At 35.7% G+C, this 18,224-nt stretch overlaps 1 protein-coding gene across 3 annotated transcripts in view; it reads right to left on the bottom strand.

Moving 5' to 3' along the window:
- PRIM2 (DNA primase subunit 2) overlaps positions 1-18,224 on the bottom strand; it is a 389,523-nt gene that overhangs the window by 153,143 nt on the left and 218,156 nt on the right. For all 3 annotated transcript variants that reach the window (XM_077162165.1, XM_077162166.1, XM_077162164.1), the window contains exon 8: positions 4,045-4,112. In XM_077162165.1, coding sequence (XP_077018280.1) covers positions 4,045-4,112 — 68 coding nt within the window. The remainder of the gene's footprint in view (positions 1-4,044; positions 4,113-18,224) is intronic.

Below are 18,224 nucleotides of genomic sequence, written 5' to 3'. Positions count from 1 at the left end.
CTGTTGCTGCGGACACAAGCCAATGGTACATGAATCTCATCTGTTGCTAATTACATCTGCAGTCGGCTAGGAGGTGTGTCTGCTGCAATGAGTGACCTTTGACTTAATTGGCTGGTGCTTAAATGAGAGAACGCAATGTAGCACAGCCTAGCAGCTCAGCATTCCTCATCTCAGCACTCGCAGCTCAGCCCAGGCCTTTGGAGATGCAGAAAGACATCACCCCAGGGAAAGTTGTTGGAACCCAGGGGCCTGGAGAGAAGACCAGTAGAGACCATCCTGTGCCTTCCACGTAAGAAAGAACCTCAGTGGAAAGTTAGCTGCCTTTCCTCTAAAGAACCAACAAAATGAATCCCCTTTTATTAAAAGCCAATCCGTCTCTGGTGTGTTGCATTCCAGCAGCTAGCAAACTAGAACACCGTGGGAACGTAGAGTCCAAAATCTGTAGGGCAGGCTGTGAAGCTGACAATTCCAATGGAGGGTCTGAATGAACTTCACAGGAGAGGCTTCCTGGCCAAAGCAGGAAGAGAACCTGTTTCTTCTTAATCCTCCTTAAAAGGCTTCCAGTGATTAGATTAAGCATCACTCATTAAAGAAGACACTCCCCTTGGCTGATTATAAATGTAATCAGCTGTGGATGTAACTGACATAATCATGATTTAATTCTATGAAATGTTCTCATAGCAAAAGACAGGCCAGCACTTGCCCAACCAGACAAACAGGTACCACCACCTAGCCAAGCTAACACATGAACCTGACCAGGACAGAATGATAAGGGGCCTCAAATAGCTAAAAACATCCCAAAAAAGAATGAAGTGGTGGATATCACATTTCCTGACTTAAAAGCATATTATAAAGCCACAGTGCTCAGAAGAGCATAGTACTAGCATAAAGATAGACATACTGACCAATGGAATTGAATTGAGAGTTCAGAAATAGACCCTCAGATCTACAGTCAATTGATTTTTTATAAAGCACCAAAGTTCATTCAACTGGGACAGAACAGTCTCTTCAATAAATGGTGTTGGGAAAACTGGATATCCATAAATAAAAGACTGAAGGAAGACCCCTACCTCACACCCTATTTAAAAATTAACTCAAAATTGATCAAAAATCTAAATATAAGAACAAATATCATGAAACTTCCAGAAGAAAATGTAGGGAAACATCTTCAAGATCATCTAGTGATAGACGGCAGTTTCTTAGACTTCACACCCAAAGCACACGCAATGAAAGAAAAATAGATAAATGAAAACTCCTTAAAATTGAATACTTTAGTGCCTCAAAGACTTTGTCAAAAGGGTGAAAAGGCAACCAACTCAATGGGACAAAATATTTGGATACCACATATTCAATAAGGGTTTGATATTTAGACTACATAAAGAAATTCTACAACTCAACAATAAAAAGACAAACAACTCAATTAAAAAAATCGACAAAAAGACATGAATAGACATTTTTCCAAAGAGGAAATACAGATAACTAAAAAGCACCTGAAACGATGCTCAGCTTCACCAGCTATTAAGGAAATGCAAATCAAAAACACAAAGAGATATTTCACACCTACTAGAACAAATGCACCACAAACAGGAATCAAATGTCAGAAAGGATGTGGGGAAATTGGAATACTTACTCACTGCTGGCGAGAATGTAAAATGATACCGCTGCTGTGGAAGACAGTTTGGCAGTTCCTCAGGAAGCTAGATTGTCTTATGACCTAGCAATCCCACTACTAGGGATATACCCAGAAGATCTGATATCAGAGATGCGAACAGACATCTGCACACCAATGTTCATAGTGGCATTATTCACAATTGCCAAAAGATGGAAACAACCAAAGCATCCATCAACAAATGAATGGATAAACAAAATATACACAATGGAATATTATTCAGCTGCAATAAGGAATAAAATCCTGAAGCATGCAACAACATGGGTGAACCTTGAGGACTTAATGTTAAGTGAAATAAGTTAGGCACAAAGGAAAATATTGTATGATCTCACTATATGGACTAATTATAATATGTAAGCTTATAGACATAAAACGTAGAAGAATTAGGTCACCAGGAAGAAGAATGAGGCTAAAGAATGAGTAATGGTTGCTTATATACGAGGAATGCTTAACTAGGTTTAACTTAAACTTGTGGAAATAGACAGAGGTAATAGTTGCAAGTTATTGTGAGAATAATTAACAGTGAATAGTATGAATGTTGAGTGAATGTGGTGGAAGGAGGAAGTTTAGGGTCATGTATATCACCAAAAGGACAGCAGGAAGTTAAAATATGAGAACCCATAACACAGTGAATCTTGTGGTGGACAATGTCAATGACTGACTGTATAAATACAAAAAAGTTCTTTCATTAACTAGAACAAATGAAGGAACACTTAAACAAAGAGTTAATAATAATAAACGGATATATGGGGAAAACATACATATTGCCAACTATGGACTAATTAGCAGTAATGTTTTAATATTCTTTCATCAAGTGTAACAAATGCACCACACCGATACTATGGGTCAATAACAGGGGGATAAGGGGTATGGGAAGATTTGGGTTTTCTTTTTTATTTTTGTTTCTTTTCTGGAGTAATGAATATATTCTAAAATTGATCATGGGATGTATGCACAGCTACATAATGATAATGTGAGCGAGTGTATACTTCAGATAGTTTGTACAGTGTGTTAATATATCTCAATCTCCATCTCTGGAAAGGAAAAGTTACTCAAAATGGTGAGGCGAGGGGAGAAGGGTACAAGAGAAGGAAAGAGAAAGAATAAATGAAAGACAAAAAAAACTAAAAGATACTAAAAAATCAACATCCATCCAAACTTCTAAATGAGAAATAATAGTCTATGATTAAAAAGAAATCACAAAGAAAAAAGACTATTGATGTTTGGCTGTATAAACCTTGAAAATGTATGTATGCTCGATAATGTGACACAATAAACATTTTCAGAAAAAAAATTTTAGTAACAAATACCATAAAGGGTTACTATCCTTTATATCTAAAGTATATAAGATCAAATAAAATCAGGAGACACTATTTTAAAATGGGCAAAGAATACAGATAATCACCCCCCACATAAAAATTAATAATCAAACATTTAAATTAATTAATGAAATGTACATGATCACATTGGTAGCTCTATGATTAACCTAATTAATTAGCAACAGTTTGGGCTGCCCCACCTAGAAGTCAGGCTAATAAAATACGCAGTCTTTGTGCAATAAGAGAGTATAAGTAGAACAGGGTTTTTAAAAAACAAATATATATACTTAAACCTTAAAAAAATATCCACACCCTTCAAAAAAGTAATTCCACTTCTGAAAATCTACTCCAGAGAAATATTATAAACTACAGATAAGAATTTCCATACAGACTTATTTATAAGTAGTGAAAAGAATTAGAAGTGGTCAAACTGCCCCCCAAAGCAGGATAAATACATTATAATACAATAATCATACAAAAGAAAAAATCAGTCACTAATTTTTAAACAGGAAAAAATTCCTGTACACCTTATTAAAAATGGAAAAATAGCAAATTATATAAAAGTATAATTTCAACACAGATTTTAAAAAAACATGGAGGTAAAGTTACTTCTGGGTAGTAATAATGAGTTTTTCATTTCCTGTATTTTCTAAGTTTATTTTCTAAATAGCAAGGGGATACTATTTTTGTGTCTGTAAAACAAATCACATTGTTTCACTTATCCCCAATAAAATACGTGATCTCAAAAGTATACTTGAGCCTTGCATTTAAATAAATAGCTTTGAGATTTTTCTGTAAAGTTAGTCATTTAACTCTGAATTCATTTTAAAGTTATCAATCCATTCTACACATTTTTATTTAAAGAGTTTTCTACAATACCCTAAAGTCAAGGGTAACAAGCATGTTGCATTGAAGACTTCAATTTGAATAACAATTGAAGGAAGGAAAATATTTTTAAAGTTTTAGTAATTAAAGGGGTTTACCCATTTTCAAATACTTTAACCATTTTAATGTATTTGCATTTATAAGCATAGCAAGGTTGTACCTTCATATTACCTGAGATGGTTAAGCAGAGGCTGAAGTCTCTCATCAGACTGCACAGCAGGTAGGGATCTGGCAGTTAACTAAAAGCAGAAAAGAGGGTTAGTAAAAACAGCAAACTTCAAACACTGAACACATTTGAATACTAAAAGTGAAAAACAGAAGGTGAAGTGGGAAGGAATTACTTAAAAATATGGAGAAATTTTTCTCTTTTTAAAATTAAGGATTATATAGAAAGCTAACATATGTGATTAAAACTAACTACTTGGCATAAGGTTGTAGGGTAGGGGCACTGAGATTAAAAATAAAGAAAAAAGGATGCAAAGAGAGTTCATTTGAGTTCATGATCTAGCCTCTAATCATGAAAACATGATCTTTGTAAATAAAACTGGAAAAATTTTTAAATGCTGATATGTATGGCAACCAACCTTGTAGCACTGAATCCCAGGATGGTGAAGAAATTGGGGAAGAGAATTTTCATTTATAGCTAAACCACTGTGAAATTGGTTTTACACACACACACACATTCATACACACATACACCATGCACTCCTTCATTTTGATAACCATATTACTATAGGGAACAAAGACCACCTTCTAAACATACAAGAGGATTTAAGTATTTAATATTGAAATATGACTTCAAATTGATCTAGAAAACAAAAAACGTCAAAGGCTTATTTTAAAATATTATGCATCATGGAAATGTGAACTTCTGATATACTTAGTATAACAATATTAATTGTTTCTTTATGTGACTCTGTTTTCTTCTCTAAGAGAATATCCTCTTAATCTATAAGAATTTGACCCAAATAAATTAAAGACATTCATCAAAAGCAATTAGATAGCTTGAAGCAAACTTAATGAAACCACAAAGTAAAAAAAGAAATTTCTTCTGGATTCAATTACAATAAAAATAGTTCTTGTATTCTGGCAAATCACCTGAAAATTCACAAAAGAACCTTAAAACAAGCAAAAAACTGAACATTTCCTTTACTCGTATATCCTTTCTGTAATTTTTTATATGCTAGTGCTTTGTTAACCAAAAATTTCTAAATAGAGAACAGGCATTTAATTTATAAAACCTAATTTTCTGACACAGTATTCCTGAAAAACGTTGTCTAGTATTTCATAACATATCAAATGGTACAATGTTCTCAAGGTTTTATAAACAAAAACACTTTAATATGCTCTGTATCTGTTAATGTCAAATCCTTTTTAAAAATGTCACTTTTGTTGTTCAAGATGTTTCTTTGCTCAGAACAAAAGTTATGCTCTAAAATGGTTTATTTAGGTATTTCAAAAGTCAATGAATTCTCTGAACACAGACGGGTGGCCTGACTGGGCTTTTCAGTCACTTCTGTCACTATATAGCATGCTTCCCAATCAAATCAGCTTTTCTAAACAAAAACAAACAAAACCACCTAAGTAACAACATATTTCTAAACATCTGTTCATTCCATATTGGAAATATCTCTCAAATCTACCCCTTCATTTCAATTTTAAGTTTCATTTCCTTTTTCCTAAACTATTTATACATGTCCATTAACTATTGCTTCTGTCTCCATTCTTGCCTTGCTCCTAACTTATTCTCCACACTGGGGCCATAATAAAATTTTCAAAATGAAAGGTAGTCACTCTCCTAATTAAAACCATCTAACAACTACCTCAGGCTCCAGGATAAAGTTATTACACCTAGCTTTTCATAAAACACTTTCCTTAAGAATTTACTTTTGGGCCACAAAAGGGGGTATAGGATGAATGTGAATGGCTACACAATTTCTGCCTACTCCACAAAACATAATGGGATTGTATCAGGTAGAAACTTGTTATAGCTCCAATTTCTGGAACATATATGCTCAACAATTACACCCTTTCAACACACACACACTGTGCTGGTTTGAAAGGAAGTATGCCCCCTAGAAAAGCCATGTTTTAATCAAAATCCCATTTCTTAAAGGTAGAATAATCCCTATTCAATACTGTATGTTTGAAACTGTAATCAGATTATCTTCTTGGATGATATGATTTAGTCAAGAGTGGTTGTTAAATTGGATTAGGTGATGACATGTCTCCACCCATTTGGGTGGGTCTTGATTGGTTTACTGGAGTCCTATAAAAGAGAAACATTTTTGAGAAAGGAGATTCAGAGAGCAGAGAATGCTGCAGAACCATGAAGCAGAGAGTCCACAAGCCAGTGAGCTTTGGAGATGAAGAAGGAAAACGCCTTCCAGGGAGCTTCATGAAACAAGAAGCCAGGAGAGAAAGCTAGCAGATGATGCCATGTTCGCCATGTGCCCTTCCGGCTGAGAGAGAAGCCCTGACTGTGTTCACCATGTGCCTTATCACTTGAGAGAGAAACTCTGAACTTCATTGGCCTTCTTGAACCAAGGTATCTTTCCCTGGATGCCTTAGATTGGACATTTCTATAGACTTGTTTAATTGTGGTATTTTCTCGGCCTTAGAATTGTAAACTAGCAACTCATCAAATTCCCCCTTTTTAAAAGCCATTCCGCTTCTGGTATATTGCATTCCAGCAGCTAGCAAACTAGAACACACACACACACACACACACACACACACACACACACACACACACACACACACACACACACACACACACACACACACACACACACACACACACACACACACTCATTTTTAAGTTTGAATTTCAGACAAAAATAATTCCTAAATCATGAATCAATGCTCTGAGTAAAATCATTTCAGGGATGATTTTAAGTTTCCCAAAAGACTGCTTTCAGCTTTTAAAACATTAGCATTTTCAAAAAGAGCAAGTGTCTCTTCATGTTAAGGACATGAAGGTGAGGTAATAGAGCCATTCTAAAGCTCCTGAAAGTGGCAAAGCCATCTGTTGACCTTTGCCTAATAGAATGTAAACTTCAATGTAGGGACCAATGACTCCATTGTGTCTTCTGAAAATGTTTATAAGCCAATGTAGTTATGACTCACTCACAGTCATTGGACTATGAGGGGCACTGCATCACTAGAATATGCAACGTAATACATGCCAATAAATATTTATTGAATGTGTGACAAACCCAAGAACTTGTAACTGCAATTCTATTAATTGACAAAAAGGGAATTATATCTACACATACATTTACATTTCATAGTTAAAACTTTTCAAATTTCTGCTTTAAGCAAAACTAAAAATTGGACCAAGTAAATCACAATGGTCAGCTTTCCACAAATGCAACACACTGTCATAAGATTTTTCACATTAAAGACTTTCTTCTATAATCTGAGCTATCTGTCTAGTTTTAATAGACTTTAGTTTCCAAATGTTTCAATTTTCTTTTTCTTTTTAGGGAAAATACAGTGTTCTTGATACATAAATCATCAAAAACGAAAGAGAAAGATCTATCACAATTTACATGCAGAAATCTGAAATGAGTTGCTGAGTAAGGCTTTTCACGGGAACCACCATAAAAGGTGGCATAACTTAGAGCTGGTATCTTATTGTTGAGAGGTTGGAGATGAGCTATTAATATATCTTCCATTATTAAGACTGTATCTAGCACACTAATCCACACACAGGGTGCTTTTAAGCAAATCTGACAGGTCAATGTTGCTTAAATAAATTGCATTATAAAGATTAGTATCATTGAGTAAATCTTGCACTTCACCATATATTTGAGTACAAAAAAAAATAATAATACATTTTATCCACATAATAGGCCTTCTTTTAATGCCATTAAATATCACATAAATTCAAAAAAATAAGAGAGAAAAGAGAGTCTGGAAGTATCTGGTCCAGCATTGTCATTTAACACATGAAGAAAACAGACGCCACTGGCCAACAGAGCTGATTGCTGGCATATGCACAAAGCATGCGTCAGCACTTGAGATCTGGGCTTACACAGCACAGGGCACTTCCCACTGCCACAATACCAGGCAAGGCACCTTGCACATAACATGGGATCCTGCCAGAGTTCACTGCCTGATTCCAGTATGCTGTTGTCCCCTTATTCTCTTCACTTCTAAAAATGGAATGGTACTCTTTACTTCATCCATGTATTATCAGTTTTGAAGATTCCCCAATTTTTTCAGAAAAGGTCCCTTCACATCATAGGGGATTTGGCTCAAATGTGACCTCCAACCAGAGGCCTTCCCTAACCATCCTTGAGTAAAGTAGCATCTTCTTCACAGGTTTTAAAGCTATTACTCACGTATCTCACAGCACTTATCACTGTCTAAAATGATTTTATTTATTAATTAGCTCACTTGTGCCAGTCTCTCTTCCTCAAAGAATACAAGCTTCATCAGGGCAGGAAGCTTTCCTGTCATGCCTCAAATCTATTTCCCCTACTGCTTAGGACAACATCTGGCATACAGTAGGCAATAAGTAAATACTGCAGAGGGAACTAAAGATCCATGTGTCTCAAATACTGAGTAGGAGCATGAGTTTAGAAAAGTCATACTAGATACTGATCCTTTTGGTCTTGTACTTCTAATGTTTTTAAAAAGTAAATATGGCTTATTACACATACATATGCACATTTCTCCTCTTATTTCCAGCAGAGTGGAAAATCTTAGGTTCTTCTTTAAAAAGAGGTCCCATGCTCCACCACTTACTGCAGGTGAAACAATGGCTCCCTAGTTCAAAGGAAACAAGAAGCACCAAACCAGCAGTTGGGAATTTAAATTACAGGCCTACTATAATAGGCCTTACCAAAAAAGAAAACTTGACATAGCTCCTTTCTTCTAATCTAGGTCTTTTTATTTTTGTTTTATCATTAAATGATAGCTACAAGGGCAAATAATGCAGAAACATCAACTCTGTTGGTTAATGAGTCAACTGGACGATGGTGTCCAGTTGTTTGGTTAAACACTAGCCTAGATGTACGTTGAAGGTATTTTGTAGATGTAATTAGCATTTACCATCCATTGACCTTAAGTAAAGGAGATGAGCCTCCATGGTGTGGGTGGGCTTCATCCAATCAGTTGCCTTAAGACCATGGAACTGAGGTTTCTAGAAGAAAAAGAAATTCTGCCTGCAGACTACATCAACTTGTCTCTAAACTTCCAGCCTGCTGGTTTGCCCTAAAGATTTCAAACTTGCCAGCCCCAATGATCAGGTGAGCCTTACAATAAGCCCATTAATATGTACACACATACATATATCCTGTTGGTTCTGTTTCTCTAAAGAATCCTGACACATTAATTGAGCACATTTATTTCCACATTCTGAAAAAGTTCAAACATATATAAAAGTTTGAAATCTTTTACAGTGAGCACCTATATATCTACTACCCTGATTCCATCAGTAACATTTTATCATACTTATTTATAATATATCTATCCCTCTCTAATAATTATATTTTATGATTGTTTTTTACCAAAGGATTCCTCCCTGCTTCTTTCTCTTTTTGCAACTTTGATGAATTTGACATGAATAGTGCCCAGAAAGATAATCTGCGATAAATTACACTAATGGCAAAGAATCCTCACCTAATCTGCCAAGACTGGGTGGGTCTATTTTAAAAATGTATAGAAAGCGACTAAGGAACAGACTATATAAAAGTGACTCTACTAAAATAAGATTTACATAATAGTTGTAGAGAAACATATTTTGTTAATTAAATCACAATACTAAAAGGAAAGCATTGTTTAAACATCTTTTAAGATACTACTAGCAAATTAAAAAAAAAAAAGATAACATTGCTAAATAAATGGATCTCTCTCTTTCTTGTTGGTAAGCTACTTTGAAATGGGGTCCAAAATATTTTTCTCAAAACATCATTACCCCAAAAAGGACATAAAAGTTCAGGAAATCCAAATTCTACTCAAGGCTGAAAAAACCTGGAAATAAGGCATATCCTCTAAAGTTTAAAAACTATCTTGAATCTGTACAGTTAAAATTATAAAGAAAAACAAAAACAAATACAGAACAGTTGGAGGTTATAATAAATTATCTAAAGCATAATAAAGTTAATTCATAAATGTTAGTCTAACTAAACCATGCAGTATTTTAGACCATATGAAATTATTTTACTATTTTATTCAGTAATTTCTTAACATTGCTACGTAAAACTGAGTTTAATCAAAATGAATGACAAATATAATCAAATTGTTAGTAAAATACTCCCCTCCTCTAAAAGGAAGAGCTTTCAATAGATACAGTTATTCTTGAAATTTGCTTTTTCTTTCATTAAGCAAAAGGTTAAATCTTCATTATTCAAACATTTATTGATACCAATTAATATGGTACTTCTTTTAAAAATAAGTAGTCTTTCTTCAAAGAAGAGTGGCATTTTTTAATTCTGAAGGAGCAATTAAGTTTCTTACAATAAAAAATGTTACATTAAACTAAAGCACACAGACGTTACCATTCAGCAAAAATGTACACAATCATTTATCATTTTGTGTCATTCTTCTATTCAATAATTCATAGTAACCACTTCTTTCTCTATGCTCCTAACTAATCCTACCTTTTCCTATACCCTCACATACTAACCTCTTAGCAGTCAAATTTAATGAGGACTATTATAAGGTATTACAGAACACAAAATAAGTAAGGCAGTTTGTCTTTGTTGCTTTTGGTTAAATTATTTTTGTACTACGTTTTGTTTCATTACTAGATTTTGCATGTTTATTACGTCTTTGAAGGCAAAGTATGCAGAAACTGATTTCTACTACTTTATATTTCCTATAAGCCCTTTAAATAAAATGTTTTTCAGAGCTTAAACTTAAGGGAAACTTTATTTAGTCTTCTTTCTAAAGCAATCTAGTTTAAAAGAGAGTTGAAGATAAGAGATGTGCTGGTCTGAAACTGTTATGGACCCCCAGAAAAGCCTTGTTTTTCTAATCCAATCTTGTGGGGGCAGAGTTATTGTGGGTGGTGCTTTTTGATTAGATTATTTCTGTGGAGATGTGACCCTGTCCATTCAAGGTAGGTCTTAATTAACTTACTAGAGTCCTTTAACAGAGCTGATACAGACAGCAGAGAGACAGACATTTGGAGATGCTCGGAGAGCGGACATAGAAAGCCACTGGAATCAGAAGCTGAAAGCATCACAACTCAGGAGCAGAGGACAAGGAGATGCCAGCCATATGCCTTCCCACCTGACAAAGAAACTCTGGATGCAATCAGCCTTTCTTGGGTGAAAGTATCCTCTTGTTGATGCCTTAGTTTGAATATTTTCAGGACCTTATACCTGTAAATTTATAACTTAATAAACCCCCTTTGAAAAATTGTATCTATTTCTGGTATATTATATTCTGGCAGCTTTAGCAAACCAAAACAAAGGAGAAGAAAGTGTATGTATTAGATATGTATTATACTGATAGATACCAGACAATGGTTTGTGGGATATTCAACTGCCTAAGACAAAGCCCCTTTCAGCCTAGCTGGGTTGTGATACACCAACATTAAAAGCATGTGTTGGCATAATGGTTGGCCCTCACAACTCTTAAGGAGTAAAGTAAATGCAGAAAATATTTTCTTTTCAGACTTTCCACTGAAAGAAGACCTCTATAATATACTAAAAATAAGCCTGATCAACATAGAAAAAGCAATAATTAGAATTATGATCTCTATTTAATACTAGCTTAAAATATTTAGGAGGGAAGAGATTTATTGCAATTTTGGTTTCCTCTAGGCAAGGAAAGAGAGGAAAATAGGATTGGAAACAAGGGATGCTTCAATTTTATCAGTGCTCTTTCCCTTACCTTAAATTCCAAAAAAAAAGTTCTGAAGCAAACATGGCAAAAAGTTAACACTAGTTAATTCTGGGAGTTAGGTGTATGGGTGTTTGTTATATTATTTTTCACACACTTGTGTGTTTGAAATAGTTCAAGGAAGGAAGGGAGGAAGAAGCGATTGATTTTCTGGCTGAATGAGGAATGGCTTGGAGAAGGGTATGCTAATTTGAAACTGCTATGTACCCAGAAAAGCCATGCTCTTTCAATGCAATCTTGTGCATGTATGCAGACCCATTTTGGGATGGACCTTTTGATTAAGTTGTTTCCATGGAGATGGGATCCACCAATTGTGGGTGGAGATCTTTTGATTAGATTATTTCCCTGGAGATGTGGCCCCACCCATTCAAGGTAGGTTTTAATTAGTTTACTGGAATCCTTTTAAAAAGTTCACAGAGAGAGAGAGAGAGAGAGAGAGAGAGAGAGAGAGAGAGAGAGATAGTTGAGAGCCAACACAGAGAACAGAGAGATAAGGCCAAGACAAAGATGACTGGAGATGCTAAGCTAAGGGATGAAACCCAGAATCTGCTCTAAAGAAGCTAAGTGAAGAACCACAGATGTTTAGAAAGGAAGCCACTAGAAATATGAGCCAAAAAAGAGCCATTTGAAACCAGAAGCCAGAACAGCAGACATCACTGTGTGCCTTCCCATGTGACTAAGAAACCCCGGAGACCATCGTCCTTTCTTCAGAGACATTTTCATGGCATTAGGACCATAAATTTGTAACTTACAAAAATCTCCTTGGAAAAAGCCATTCCATTTCTAGTATATTGCATTCTGAATGCTTTAGCAAACCAAAACAAAGGGCAAACCAAAATAGAGGCAAGGAGGCCACTTAAGAGAGTGGCAAATTTAGTGATCCAGGTATCGAAGATGAAGAAACAAACTGTGGCAGTGGAAGCAAAGATAAGAAGACACAAATGCAAGAAATAGAAAGGAAAGAATTTTGTCAGCTAAAAGAGAAGCTAAAGAATATCCAGGTGGGTGGGTAGAACTATCAATAGCAAGGTTAATGGATACAGGAAGAGGAGGTTGGCAGAGGAATGGAAGTTGTAAATTTAGTTTTAGGAATGCTGGATCTGAGGTGTTTTTGAATATCCTTGAAGCAGTTTAATATATATGGTTCTAGAGCACAGGAGAGGATATGGGACTGAATATTTAGAATTAAGTATTACCAGAATAAGTAGTAGCTGAAGTGACAGAACTGTTTAAACATTCTAGGCAGTATATATAAAGTAGGGATGTCCAACCACCGCTGACTAGTAGGGGCTTATTAAAGTTTGTGTTAGGGGCAGTGCAACAGTGGCTCAATGGCAGAATTTTCACCTGCCATGCTGAAGACCCAGGTTCGATTCCTGGAGCCTGCCCATACCAAAAAAAAAAACAAAGCTGATTTAAACTTTGCGTTGAAGGTTCATTCCAAGCCACATCCAGGAAAGATACAGGAATGATCACCCAAGCTTGCTTTGGACTTGGATAGGAGACTAGAGATATCTGGAGATTTGTGCCACCTCTAAATAGAGTAAGAAAATAAGAAACAAGGAATTTGGCCAAGCCTTAAAAGTTTTAAAACAATCATAGGTTTATCAGAGAACACAATCATAATTTATCAGAGAACACAACCAGCAGTTCCTTTAATTTAACTCTTAGTTGCACACCTGGAATAACTGAATTTCAATTTATGAAAAAACGTTCCCTGAGGAAAGCACTCTGCCTCAAGCTGTGAAGCTGACTCTTGGTTTTAAACCCTAAAGAATATTTTGCTGCCAGTCAGTTGCTATTTTGAAGCAGAACTTTTTAAAGAAGCTAATAAGGTGCCTGCAGGAAGAACATCTTTTTCATGACTTTTTTCTTCAAATGATGGATATGAAGGGAAAGAACAAGAATACACAGGAGGTAAATATACAAGCAAATGCAATAAATGGTGCTTAAGAGTCAAAAGCCATTTTGAAAATAAAGGTGGTTCAATCAGTTGAAAATTAAAGAACAGAGGGTGGTTTCATTTAAAAATAATAAATCCATTCTTTCTTAACTGCTCGCCCTACACTGGCTAAATTAAAACCCATAAAAATTACTGGAAACAATGCTCACTTGGAAAATATTGCTTAATTTGGTCTAGTGCTTTTATTCTCTACCATTTACTTCGCACTCCTTAAAAAACTCAAGAGGATGTGCACTAATAATAACAAAGTTGTACCTTAAAAGAATCCAAGGTGGGTAATTAGCACAGGTTAGTCTTCTTTTCTTCATATAATATTGTCCTACTCAAAGAAGCAGAATAACACTCTAATCTAATGATATTAGGGCAGTGGCATTTATATACATTTACAAATGACAAAGATCAAAGTCACATTTTCTTTCTAAAAAACACAGAAATTTTTCAGAAATGTCTTTAAATTCTCCTCATTCTATATGAGATGTGAGATGGCTCCAACCACATCTGATAACTCCCCAAGAGCACCAACTCTAAATCTAGAATCCCAACCCTTTTCACTAAATCAAGGATGAATAAATTAGGCTTATGTATATTATTCTAAGAGACACACTCTTATAAAGCAAGAAAATAATTTTCTGAAACCGAAAGGCAATAATTTATTTAAACAGACCTCATAGTAACAAAAGGATATAGCTCGAGAGAGAACAGCTTGTTCAACAGAACTAACACTTTAATTATTGGGACCAAGGCAGATGTCAATTAAAATTTTAACTTTTACAAGCAGCTGCTCTTTTAACTTCATTGATTTTAACAACGGAAAATCCTGCATCTTTTTTAACTACATCTTCTTATAACAGTAAAAGATCCCAATTACAAATCCCAAACTGTAAGATTCCATATTACATTTTCCCTTGCTCTTGTTACCAAATTTGCTCTCCAATTTCATGTTCTCCCTTGGCAGCCTGAGATGCTGTTCATCACTAATCAGAACAGTCTAGTGCTTAGATGCCCACAGCACTTTTTGGTTTTTACAGATCTCCAGCACACATTATCTCGCTTGATCTTCACGACAGAGGTGGTTTCATCAGTACAGTGCATCAGTACATGGAAATTTCTCTATCAGCTGGCTATAAACACGATTTTCAATATGTAAGCTCTAAAAACCAACCAATGACCTTGTCAAGCAAAACGCATAGATTCCATTTGAGCTCTAAACATGCCCAAGTAGTTTAATTTTCAAAGAATATTAAACAGTGCAGACTTAACAAGATATTTCCAGTTCAGAGGCCTGGATGATATGAAGAACTGAGAGAGAGCAAACCTGGGAATAGTGCAGGCAGACATCCCAGTGCTGAGTTTTGATCATGAAACCTATGGTGTGCAAAGAAGCTTGTCATTCAAAGGCTAACCCAAGTACCTTACTGAAGCTCTACATCATTTAAAAATGTAAAACAATTGCTTGAGCATGAAAAAAAAAGGTATTAAAAGATATTCTGTGATAAATGTACATGGATCGCTGAATTTTCTCCCTTAGAGTAAAAACACCCATAAAATCATTTTACTACTAGAATTCCTGACCATTTTGGGTCAAAATCCTTACATTAGAATAGCAGGCAGTTTCACAATTAGACTTCTCACAGGTGAAAAAAAAATGATCTGCAAGTCTAAGTTAACAGGTTTTGCTTTTCATGTTGGCACCCAGGAGACTGAACTGCCAACCCGTTGTTTGACTGCTTAAAGGATGCTTTTGTGGGGCAGTCAAAGGTACAATGGTACCTGGAACTTCTGAGAAGTGTGAACATGTGCCCTAACCATCAACTTCTTTTCGTCTCATGTATTGATCTTAAACATTTATACAAAATTTGCATTTCATTCTAGAATATGTTATTTTCGAGTTTTGCTATAAAAACATTTAATTATGTTATCAATGAGTAAAATTGATTCCATAGAATCAATCGTTGTTCTCCTATGGCTCTAAATACTCCCTAGGATATTTAGCCTCATATAAATGGCCATCCTGTAGCTTTAGAAAACATGTTTCTATATTTTTACTTCTTACAGTCCCCCTGAGAGAAATCTCTAGTGGTACAAGTTAAAGACTTGATGAGATGATTCTGGGTTGTGCTACATTTTGCTGATCATGACCTGTGTCATTCCATACAAATTCCACAATTAGAGATAGATAGACCTGCCATTTGTGTATGCCATAAATAATTATATACAAAGTCTTAGATTTTTCAGTTAGTAAATTTGAGGCATTAACTGAATTTCTGAAGTTCTTTATTAATTTTTATCATATTTTCAATTCATCATTTTTGTCTCCCAAAACTTCTATACAATATAAGCCTAACAAATATACTTATCTGGGTTTTCCAGAACTAGACTGTTCATTTACTGTTTATTGTAGACATGAATCATGAGCAAAATCTTATTATGTGGAAGTTTCTCACAAAGCTTTCTAAATATGCACATAAATTCTACTATGTGAGCTATTATTGTCAACTGCACATACAGATTTCTAATAAATGTTTAAAAAACTGCCCAGACAGAATCGCAGCCTTCTTAGTTCAAATTGTTTATCTCCTTTAAGTAGTACAGTCCATGATTCCTTTAACTTTCTGCTGAGTATATTTTTTGTTACAAATGTCAGACATGCAAGCTGCCTCCTACATCAGCAGTCTTATCTCCTTTCTAAATATTACCAAACAGTGACCATTCATCATGTAGAAACCTTAAACATAGTTTTCATTCACGTCAAAGGATTTGAAATTACAAAGTGAAGAAACACAAAAATATGTGTATGTGTAAGTGCACATTTTAATTTTTTTCTTACAGGAACTCTTTTTTCCACTGATTTGGACTTTATTAGCACTTAGGGATAGAGAAGGAGCACTGGGGAGTGGGGTGAAAGAGGTAGGCAAAATTTTTATGAAAACTTCAGTGACAGACATCTGTCGTGTGACAAAACATAGAAAACAGTCCTCGGAAATGCACTTAAAGAGTTGGAGGGTCTTAGGTGTTTTTTTTTTTTAAAAAAGAAGTGATCAACAAGAAACATACAGATTTCCATTTTCCCCAGAGCTGAACTTCAAACCACTGATTCAAATGTATAATTCAAGGATGATAGGCCCAAATGGCTAACAACATACCTCTAATGTTTGCATGAACTGATGCTGCAGAAAGTACTCATTTACTCAGTACTTCAGATACTTTTCCTTGCCTCTGTGACTTAGTTTTCCTGCTATCTCAAAACAGTATGATTTTTTTCCTTGCTAGAGAGCTTGTCTTTGTACATGTAGGAAATGCTTCTAGTTAAGTGTGATATAGCCCAGTGTGCTTCACATCTCACTCACACTAACTTCTCTAGCCTGAAATAATGAGATACTGCATTATTTTGGAATTCATTCAGTTTAGTAAAATTTAAGCTACTCTACTTTATTCATGACTCAGTCCTTCAGCTTTTCCTTCGGGAAAAAAAAAAGAGAGAACTACTGGTGAGTGTATGTTTGGTGATAGCGGTGATGAGGAACCTGGGGACGCAGTCACCAAAATCTTCCTTGAGCAAACCTGGGATCTAACACAACTCTGAGGCTTTGCATCGATCATAGATAGACCAGGCCTTTGGCCACAGGAGCACCAATTGGGGCAGTATAGCAGTAAATTACTCTACACTATCCTAGAGGCCTAAAGAGTTCATGCAGCTTCCAGGAGAATCGAATACCTGGTTAACAGTTGTTTATCATTTTGCTGACCTCTATGCCCAGTTTCCAGGGGGTTCTGAGTAAGATGGCAGAGAAGGGAACTTCAAGACTCAATCTGTCCTCCAGGGCTCCTAGTAAATAGTCAGGAACTATCTGAAAAATCTGTTGAGGAGATGTGGATACCAGAAGAACACCATACACAACCCAGGGAAGAGCAGAAGGAAGAGACAGATAACATGTGATGAAGAGCTGTGAGTAAAATTCTCCACACTATAGAGGCTGGTGCCCATACTCCACTCTCATGGCAGACCACCCCAGGATCTAGTCCCTGACTGGAAATAAATGACCTCTTCCCCAAAAACAGAGATGGACATGGCTGAGCACTAATTGTGGCTTTTGATTAGCAAAATCAAATCACTGTGTTGCAGCCCTGTCATAGGGTTTTGATCAGGCCTGGACAAAAGCAGCTGGCAGCCTTTGCTTCAACCTCACCCCTAACAGGAGCAGAGTCCATTAAGACTTAAAGACACTGTACCACCTTAGGACTGTGGGGAACAGTTTGCTAAAGGGCACCATCTACTGGGCAGGCCAGGAAAGCACAGATTCAGGGAACCACCAAAGAGAAGTTTGGCATCCTGCTGGATATATCCTTCATGGATCTTTGAACCTGTTCTGACTGGGAAATACTGACTTGAGAAAGTCTTCTCTGGAGTGACCCTCCTCCCAGAATTTGCCCTCCAGGCAAAAGCACCTAGAGATAATAAAAGGAGTGTTAAAAAAAAAAAAAAAACAACTACAGAAGTAAGTAAAAAAACAAATAGAACAGATCAACA

Source organism: Tamandua tetradactyla, chromosome 5 (assembly GCF_023851605.1).
Source record: "Tamandua tetradactyla isolate mTamTet1 chromosome 5, mTamTet1.pri, whole genome shotgun sequence".
NCBI lineage: Eukaryota > Metazoa > Chordata > Mammalia > Pilosa > Myrmecophagidae > Tamandua > Tamandua tetradactyla.
This window is presented reverse-complemented; position numbering and strand designations above follow the sequence as displayed.